The 9,456-nt window shown below is 65.0% G+C and overlaps 1 protein-coding gene across 2 annotated transcripts; it reads left to right on the top strand.

Moving 5' to 3' along the window:
• Positions 1 to 3,670: 3,670 nt before the first annotated feature.
• On the top strand, positions 3,671 to 9,357 carry RENBP (renin binding protein; the record flags this gene model as incomplete). 2 transcript variants are annotated; one of them, XM_084258681.1, is made up of 10 exons in its annotated part: positions 3,671 to 3,780; positions 3,949 to 4,024; positions 4,215 to 4,290; positions 4,509 to 4,681; positions 5,232 to 5,456; positions 5,822 to 5,903; positions 6,170 to 6,345; positions 6,942 to 7,073; positions 9,068 to 9,155; positions 9,223 to 9,357. In XM_084258681.1, 10 exons carry the CDS (start codon positions 3,674 to 3,676, stop codon positions 9,348 to 9,350), a joined length of 1,263 nt encoding a protein of 420 aa, XP_084114807.1. In that variant the 3' UTR covers positions 9,351 to 9,357. The 2 variants fall into 2 exon arrangements, with proteins under 2 accessions (XP_084114807.1, XP_084114806.1); XM_084258680.1 differs by having other exon boundaries at positions 3,674 to 3,780; positions 3,949 to 3,982.
• Between the last annotated feature and the right edge of the window lie 99 nt (positions 9,358 to 9,456).

The raw sequence follows: 9,456 nt of genomic DNA, 5'->3' as shown, positions 1-9,456 counted from the left end.
ACCCTCCTGACTTCCGACGACGGGGCTCCCGCCGAGCCTGGCTTCGGCCTCCCCGGGGTCCAGGCCAGGGGCCACACCACCAACTGCTGCATTTGTTGTATTTTTTTAAGTTGAAATTGATGGAGTTAACATTTTTATTGTAATTTTAGCCTTAGTGTGTGGGGTTTGTCCCTTTGTTGTTAGCTGTGTACAGAACTTGTATCTTTTTTTTTCTTTTTTTTTTCTTTTTTTTTTTTTTACTTTTTCTCCTTGGCTAAGCCTTGGCAGGGATCTTTCTGGAGGAAAAGCTGGTGGCAACTAGGGCAGAAGAGGTGTGGAGTCTCCCCTTGGGCCTACCGTTGGCGGCCCAGCCCGGTCGCCTCTTGCTGGCTCCTGCCGGGCCCTAGGTCCCAGGCCCTGCCCCTCTGCACGGGCATGCAGGAGGGGCGGGCAGTCGGACCTCACAGCCGTGGGTGAGCAGCTCCATGCCGCGCCAGAGGGGCTTCGGAGGGACAGCCCAGAGGGGAGGTCTGCTCGAGGCGCTCTCCGCCCCAGGCCCCCTCCTTGGCCCCCTCAACACAGTCACCCTCTAGGCAGAGCTGGAAGGAAAGGGGGGGTGGCACCCCACAGAGGCTGGGGTGGAAGTGCGCCACCGGCTCTCCCAGTTGACGCTGTAGCGGACTGAGGCCTGCCTAGGGGACTCTGCCTGGCGCGACAAAGGAGATCACTTTTGCCCCCGCCCCGCTTCAGGCGCCGAGCAAGGCTCGCAGGCAGGTCCCGGGGAGGATGGCCACCGCGCGTCCTTGCAGACTCCATCTGCCCTGGAGGCGCGGCTGTGGCGGGGGCCTCCCGGCCTCCAAGGCCCCTGCAGCAGCCCGTGTCCTCCGGTGTGTTGTATTATAGTATATTTCGCTGTGGAAACTGTCACGTTTAGTCGCCCCGGAGCCCACTCGCCTGGTCCCGTCGTTGCCGCCCCCTCCGAGCGCCCTTGACTCTGAGCAGTAGCCCGTCATCTATTGTAGAGTAACCCGTGACTCGGTGACCACAGTGCGATGTCGTTTTGTGCTATTTTGAACAATTAAAAAGACTTTTTTTGAAATGGCTGTTGTCTCTCGCTGTGTCCAGCTCTCCTGTGGGAGATGGCCTCCCCCTTCCCAGGCTCACCAAGCCTCAGGGGAACCTCTTGCTCGCAAGGCCCCATGACAGCAGATTCTGCTTCCCGATCGCCTCCAAAGGACCGGGCATCGGGGACGATGCCGCCACGCCTGGGGCCCGGGGCTCTCTGGGCAGGGTGCCGCTGACCTGTCCAGGGACCTGCCGCCTCCCAGCTGGAGGACAGGGGACTGGGGCAAAGGCTGATCACCAGTGGCGGCCTCCTGGAATGGGCTGGGGAAGAGCTGAGCTGAGCTTGCCCCCGAGCTTGGGCTGAGAAAATCCCGTGTTGCCCTCAGGTGTGGTTCTGTGTCACACTCAGCAGGCACGGAACGTCGGGGTCCGTCTTGCACTAATCAGGACTGGCGGTCTTGCTGTGGGGGGCCGGGTGTGGGGTACCGCGTGGGTGGGTGGGTTAGATGGACTGAATTAGAGCTGAGTACAAACCAGCCACGAGGCCTACAGAGGCTGGGGTGACAACCTTGGTGCCTATGGGGCCCCAAAGGGAGCAGCACGCTTCCTTCTTTGCGACACCTCTGTCGCCCACCCTTCCTTTCCCATCAGTCTGGTGCCAGAAGCCCCTCCCCGTGTGTGTGTGTGTGTGTGTGTGTGTGTGTACACACGCACATGCACATGTGTGCAGAGATGTGAGCTCAGCTTGAAGACAGATCCACTCACTTTACCACGCCTAAGGTGGAGGGTTCCTAGTAGGCCAGTCCTGTAGACCTTGACACTGGTCGCAGCTCTGCCTTCCTCACCCTGACGGAGCCCGGCCCTGGGGGTGGGGTGGGGACAGGCAGGTGACCTTCAGAGGGGAGCGGCAGGAGCCCTGCGGCCCATCTGGCCAGTGTGGGGTTGGCTCCAGAACAGGAGGGGCCTGTGCAGATAGGCGGTCACGTGATACGAGGCCAGGTGCACACAGTCTGGGCCAGGTGGAGGGTCCTGCCCACCCGCCCCTCCCCGCCCTGGCCTCAAGGCTGCCAGCATGGCCCTCTGGATGTGGAGGCCCACAGGCTGCTCTCAACATCGGGCCTGGAGTCTGAACAAATTCCTTCCCGAGCCTTGGGGAAGAGAGGCCCCGTCCACTGTACCCAGGCCCAGGGGGCCCACCCCTATGAACCTTAGAACCTTCCACATGCCAAGGCTTGTCCTGAGCTAGGCCTGAGGACAGAGCACAGGGAGGAAGGGAGAGCTGGACAAGAAGGGATCCCAGAGATAACATGAGCAGGGCGGGCAACACAAGCCCGGCTCGGCCCTCGGAAGCGTAAGCCACAATGGAGGCTGGAGGGGACACAGGAAAGCCAGTGTCCACCTACCTGCTGGCCAGGCAGGTCACTCTTAATGCCAGCATCGCAAAACGGGATTATTTGGCGGGTGGGTTAGCCCGTACATAGCAGGAGCCTGGAAGGAGGCAGTGACGGTGACCCCAAAGACCGGCGCCCAACAGTGGGAGCCAACCCAGAAGTCCAAGCTCCCTGGACCATGCTGGGCACGCAGGGCCTCTGGACTATTCCCTCCCTGGGTTTCTGCCCTTGGCAGGGAATGTGGGGAGATAGCTCAGCTAACCTTCCCGGGAGCATCTGATCTGGTCAGACAGTCACAGAGCCAGGCTAAGCAGATCTGGGTGCTGGAAGACAGGCCTGGCCAACTTGGGGGGCCTGAGGGCAGACTAGTCTTCAGACACCCACTCTTACCTGCCGTGCAGCTGGATGGTTTGAGTGAAGAAGTCAGCACCCACCAGCAGTCGCGGGCCACTAAGCGCTGACGCCCTCAGCGAGCAAGGAATTCATCACAGGACTGCCACCTGTGGGGGTTCAGGTCAGAGGGGGGCCCCTCTCCAACTGCACCTGTGCCCCGCGGCCTTGGCCTTGCAGGAGCCACGGGGGTGGGGGGGTCGCGGTTTAAGGCGGGGAGAGGTGGCTGGGGTGGAAAGTCAGCCCCGCCTCGCCTGGGGCACCCGGCTAGCTCTCCGTCCCCACCAGGCGGATCTGGAACCCGGCGTGCACAGCAGAGGCCAGCGCGGAGCTCCACGGACTGCGGCGCCGGGGTCGCCGCCAAGCCGATCGTGGGCGGAGCCGGGGTGTGGAGGCGGGTCTGCGCGGCCGACAGACCCCGCCCCGTCGCGGGCCCCGCCCCTGGACCCTGCTGAATCCCCGGAGGGGGTGGGTGGGGCGCGGCTGGGTCAGCTGAGTGACGGTCACGGGACCGCGACCAGCTCTCTCTGGCTTCCTGGCAGTGAGGGTGAGCGGGGGTCTCCGAGTGTGGCAGCCCAGTGGTGGGCCCCGTGGTGGGGGGCTGTCCTGAGGGTCCCAGGGACAGTGGGGACAGCCCTGAGGCTGGTCTGGTGCCAGGGAGCAGCCCCGCACAGGGTCGGGGGAGAACCCAGAGGGCTGGGTGCCAAGGCCAGGGGGAGGCGGCCCTGGGGCTGGCTCCAGCCGGGGGCCCCCTGGGGCACACAGGAGCCCACTGAGGAGATGGGACCTGGGAAGATGGGAGGTGCGTGGGGGGAGCTGTGGCTCCAAATCAGGGGTTCCCCCAGGACATGGAGAAGGAACGGGAGCGGCTGCAGGCCTGGAAGGAGCTTGTGGGGCAGGAACTGGACCGCGTGGTGGCTTTCTGGATGGCGCACTCCCACGACCAGGAGTATGGGTGCGCCGCACCTTTCCTCCCAGGACCCTTGGCGGGCTCTTCGCACCCCACCCCCACCCCGGGCCCCCACCTCACTCAGATCTGCTGGTCCGCAATGGGGCAGTGGGTCCCCGGATAGGGCGTGCGCAGGCAGTTTCCCCCTTTGCTAAGGTGCCATCCGCCCCACAGGGGCTTCTTCACGTGCCTGGGCCGAGACGGGCAGGTGTACGATGACCTCAAGTATGTCTGGCTGCAGGGGAGGCAGGTAGGCCTGCAGGTCACCCGGGGGATGGTGCTGGAGTGGTCTTGGCCTGTCCTCCCTCTGTCCATACGCGCACAAGGCCCATCCCGTTTTCCCCCCACGGGAGAGGCACTCGCACTCAGGACTCCCCTCCTCTCAGCCTGGAGCACCCCACTACTCTCTGCTGAAGCCACGTGCCCCCGCTCCCCACCAGGTGTGGATGTACTGCCGCCTGTTCCGCAAGTTCGAGCGCTTCCACCGCCCTGAGCTTCTGGACTCGGCTAAAGCAGGTGTGCCCTTCCTGCCCCATGCCCAGAGGCCTTGCCAGTGTTCTTGGTGGGGCCTGCGTGCCCAGTCCTAGAGGAGCCTGCACTTGGGCTGAGCCAAGCGGCCGAGAGGCGATCCGGGAGGCGCCTTAGCAGCAGGGAAGGGCCTGGGGATGTTCAAAGGTGGGCGGGAAAGGCGGGTCGTCACCTGAGTTCTGCCATGCCAACTTCCCACCCACCAGGTGGTGAATTTCTGCTGCGTTATGCCCGAGTGGCACCTCCCGGGAAGAAGTGCGCCTTTGTGCTGACGCGGGATGGCCGCCCGGTCAAGGTGCAGCGCACCATCTTCAGCGAGTGCTTCTACACCATGGCTATGAACGAGCTGTGGCGGGTCACAGGGGAGGCGCGGTACCAGGTGCCTGGGGGGAGGGCGCCCTGGGGTCGCCTGCCCCATTGCCATCCGAGGCGTCCCGGGCCAGGGGCCAGCCCCTCCCCTGCTCGGTCTTCCTCTCTGCCGCCACGGCCCTGGGGCACCCCTCTTCCCTCACTGGATCATCATCATGTGTCTGTGGGCGCTCCTCCCTGACAGTCACCTCTGACGTCCAGCCGCGTGCCCCCAGAGAAGCCCCGGGCGGCCCCTGTGCCTCCTCCTTGGGACCTTTTGTGCTTTCAGACCCCTCCAACTGCTTGGGAGTAGCTGCCCTCCCTCCACCCAGCCTGGGAGCCCCAGAGGCAGGGGGTGGGGGGAAACTGGCCTGACCCCCAGCAGCCAACCCGGGGCCAAGCCCAGAGGAGGTCCTTGGTGGTGTCCTGCCAGTGCGGGGGAGGACAGGGCTCTCCCACCCCAGACCCAGTCCTGGGGGGCCCTGCAGGCCCAGACCTGGGGGAGCAGACCACACGGGATGGGACCCCGTGAGGTGCAGCCTCAGCCTGAGGTGCCCCTTGCCCGTCTGCCTCCCACCCAGAGGGAAGCGGTGGAGATGATGGATCAGATTGTCCGCTGGGTGCGGGAGGACCCGTCGGGGCTGGGCCGGCCCCAGCTCCCGGGGACCCCTCCCTCAGAGCCCATGGCGGTGCCCATGATGTTGCTGAACCTGGTGGAAGAACTTGGGGAGGCGGACGAAGTGTTGGCGGGCAGCTATGCAGAGCTGGGGGACTGGTGCGCCCAGAGGCTGCTGCGGCACGTCCAGGTAGGGGCGCGAGGCTGACACGGAATTAGACAGGGCCCGGCAGCTGAAGGGCAGGGCCACCCCCCTCCACCCCTTGGGGCGCCTCCTCCGCCTCCCCGATGGAGCTGGGCCCTGCTGGCTTCTTGTGTAGACACACACGGGCAGCTTTGGCCGGGGTCAGGGGCGGCCAAGACCCCGGGGGAGCCATGCTCACCCACCCCTACGGGGCAGAGAGCCTGTGGGCCGCAGGCTGAGGGAGGGCCCCGAGCCCCGGAGTAGGACGCATGGCCACGCAGGCCCCTGTGGCAGCCCAAACGTGCAGCGGGGGAGGGAGGGGTTCCCGGGGGACAGTCGAAGGCCGGACCACCTACTCGCCGCGCCCTCAGCGGAATGGCCAGGCTGTGCTGGAGAACGTGTCCGAAGATGGCGAGGAGCTTTCTGGTTGCCTGGGGAGACTGCAGAATCCAGGTGAGGGGCAGGCAGGGCCGACACAGCCGCGGTCTAGGGCTTCCACCCTCCATCAGGATCAGGCAGAGAAGGGGACAGGCTGCCGGGGGTGGGGGGGCAGCAGCAGGAGAGACTGCAGGGACTACCAGCCAACAGGCCAGCCTTCTGCGCGGGGTGGCCGCGGGGGGGGGGTGTTCAGAGCAGCTCCCCGCTGTGGTTAGTGCAGAGGTCGAGCCCCCTGCTTGGGGTGGGGGAGCTGTGCCTCCCCCCCCCCCCGCCCTCACCAGGTCACGCACTAGAAGCCGGCTGGTTCCTGCTCCGTCACGCCCTCCGGAAGGGTGACCCTGAACTTCGAGCCCACGTTATTGAAAAGTTCCTGTTGTTGCCTTTCCGCTCTGGGTGGGACCCTGCGCACGGGGGCCTCTTCTGCTTCCAGGACGCTGACGGCCTCTGCCCTACCCAGGTGGGGGCCGCACTGGCCTGTTCCAGGCTCTGCCCAGAGAGGTGGGAGCTGTCGTCACCCACTTTAAAAGGGGGTCCGGGCTCCGCACGGGGTCCTACCCCCGAGTGGGCCTGGTGGAAGTGACAGGGCTGCGTCCAACCCCATGACCCCACTCTGGACCTCGGTGCACAGGAGGCATGGGCGGAGCAGCCCCTGTCTGTGAGACAGTGTCTCTCCAGGTGGCTCTAAGGTGTCGGCAGGGGGAGCAGGTTTGCTCCGATGGGGTCTTTGCCTCCGACTGTGCCTGGGCCCTGCAGACTCGCACGGCAGGGCTGTCCCTGCTTCCGGCGGGAGCTGTTCGCAGAGGACTTTAGGCAGACTGGAGAGGTAGACCAGGTTTTGACTCCCCGGGCTTAGAGAGCCCGTCCTGCCCCTGACCTTTAGGGGGCTGCTTGGGGTGCATTGGGCCAAGGAGCTCGTCCCATTTTGAGGAGCCATTGAGGCCCTAGAGATCTCCATTCCATAACTAAGCTACAAGTACTTGGCCAGTTGGGGTGACTGAGGACCTGAAGGCTGGGGTCCGCTGTGGAGGCTGAGACGCCCGCCTCTGCTCTCAGCTGGAGTGGGCCATGAAACTGTGGTGGCCGCACAGTGAGGCCATGATCGCCTTCCTCATGGGCTACAGCGACAGTGGAGACCCTGCCTTGCTGCGCCTCTTCTACCAGGTGGCAGAGTACACCTTCTGCCAGGTGAGCTGGCTTGGCAGGGGCATGAGGGGAGGCAGCAGGCCAGCCTGGCGGGGCTGGGGAGGCTGCTGAACCTGGGGGGCTGCGGAGGCTGCTAAGCCTGGGGGTGCTGGGGGAGGCTCAGCCGCGCAGCCTTCTTCCTTCCTCACTGGGCACAGTTCCTCTGCTGGTCTGAGAGTTCCTGGAGGTCCGGCCTCCCGCCCCTGCCCCCTAGAGGTCAGATTGCAGTGGGGGGTGGGGCAGACCGTAAACAAGTAAGCCAGCCCACATAGAGACCTAGGCAGAGCTGTGGAAGGTGGAGCGGGGTCGGGGCCTGGGGGGCAGGTCGGAGGGAACGGTGTGGAAAGCAAGACTTCCTGGTTTGATGTGGGCCTCTGGGGACGGGCAGTGAGGCCGGTGCCTGGCGCGTTGGGCGCTGCAGCGGGCACAACAGTGAGAGTGGTCTCACGGGAGGCGTCTGGGCTGGCCACCGTCTTAAGAATAAAGACCATGCTGCCAGCCCGGACCTGGTCAGCCTTGGGGCGGAGGAGGGGAGGGGGAGGAAGCTAGGAGGACCCAGCAAAGGAGGCGAGGATTAGCCTAGAATTAGCAGAGAGGCTGGACGGGAACTGCCGGCTGGATGAGGCGGGGGTGCAGAGCGAAGGGCCCGAGCGCCGCGAGGAAGGTTCACTCCAGGTGAAGCCCCCTTGCCTCGCGCGCCCACCCCCCCCACCGCGACTGTAGCCCGGGCGCTTATGCTGGGGCCTCGGGGGCTCTGAAAAGTGGGGCCACTCCACTTTCGTAGCTGAAAGCCATGATGTGCTTCCATTATGACTGGCGGCTGCGAGCGGCGGTGGGCTTGGAAGCACTCGACTTCGTCCTGGTTGAAATCCCAGACGTGTCAGTAGGACTCGCCATCAGCAGCCGCTGCGGACATGGCGCGCGGCCGCCACGCGCAAACCCAGGAGGCGTGGGACCCGGGCTGTATGTAGAGGTCGAGGACATTTGCGAGGAGGTGTGGGGGAGGTGACTGCTTTCGACTCTAGAAAGTGAAATGTGAGGAATACGTGTCACTGCGCTGGAGACGGCATTCAACCCTTCCCGGAGCTAGCGGCCGCGTGGTGAGCCGCGCCTAACCAGGACGAGAACCCAAAAGGCCAGAAGTGAGACACTCAAGGAAAACCTGGACAGGAAAACAGTTCCATGCTCCCGTCTCTTCCTGTATGGGATCAAGTAGCGGGACAAGAAGTGATGGTGTGGACGGTGTAACTGAAGGAGGGAGCACGAGTCTCACGATCGTGGGAGGGAGAGCGGGCAGGCTGCGTCCTAGGGAGGCTGGACAAGGACGCTTTGGCAAGAGGCTTTGATGTCACTCGGTTCTTCCACGGTTTTCTGAGAAGGGGTCCACTGAAGCCTCGCCGGGGTGGGAAGATGGGCCTAGAGCAGGACTCGGGGAGCCTGGGGGCACGGACCCGCCTGCGCAGCAGAGGTGTGGGCAGAAGCCTGCCTGTGGGTGCAGGCAGCTGGGTGGGGGCGCGTGAGTGACTGTTACAAGAGGGAGGGCGGTGCCCTCTTTGGTCCTCTCTTCACACCAACTTTATCTAAGTGCGACTTCATACACTGAGCCCTCAGCTCGCTGGGGGGACTGGGATAAGGATGTACAGTCGTTGCACTGCCAGCGCGGTGCAGCTGTGGAATCTTTCTGTATTCCGGGAGGGGGTGTCTTTCTAGTCCTTGCTGCGCGCCTTACCCCCCAGGCATGCTGCCACCCCCCAGGGCCATCGGAATGCAGGCTGCCCGCTGCCTCCCAGGACCTGCGGAGAGAGGGAAAGGAAGCCTCTGGCCTTCATCTCTGTCCAAGCCTTCGCTTGAGCTTAAGAGCAGTGATTCGGGAGCCCCCCTTCCTGGGCGCAGAGCCCCCGCAGCCAGGCAGCGGGGACAGTGAGCCCCCCCCTCTGAGCTTTGGCAGCTGGCCCGCTCCGGCTGGCGCTGCTGCCACGGCGTCCCTGTCATTGCAGTTTCGCGATCCCGAATTTGGGGAATGGTTCGGCTACCTGAACCAGGAGGGGAAGGTCGCCCTCACCGTCAAAGGGGGCCCTTTCAAAGGTGAGTGCAGCGGGGGACGGGGCGGGGCCGCTGGGGCGCGGGCACGATGCTGCGCCTCTCCCCACAGGCTGCTTCCACGTCCCTCGGTGCCTGGCGATGTGCGAGGAGCTGCTGGACGCCCTGCTGAGCCGCCCCGGCCCGGCCCCCGCGCCCCCGCCCGCCGCCCCGTCCCTCGCCCGCCGGGGCACGGAATAAAGTTGACCCTTCCCGCCGTGCGTGTGTGCGCGTGTCTGTGGGTTGGCGGGAGGGGGTGGCCGCCGCTGGACCGGGGGGCACCCGCTCGTCCCGATCTCCGCCGCCT

This window comes from Talpa europaea (assembly GCF_964194135.1).
Source record: "Talpa europaea genome assembly, chromosome: X".
In the NCBI taxonomy this organism is placed as follows: Eukaryota; Metazoa; Chordata; class Mammalia; order Eulipotyphla; family Talpidae; genus Talpa; species Talpa europaea.
Note: the sequence above shows the minus strand (reverse complement) of the source record. Positions and strands in the feature narration are given on the sequence as shown.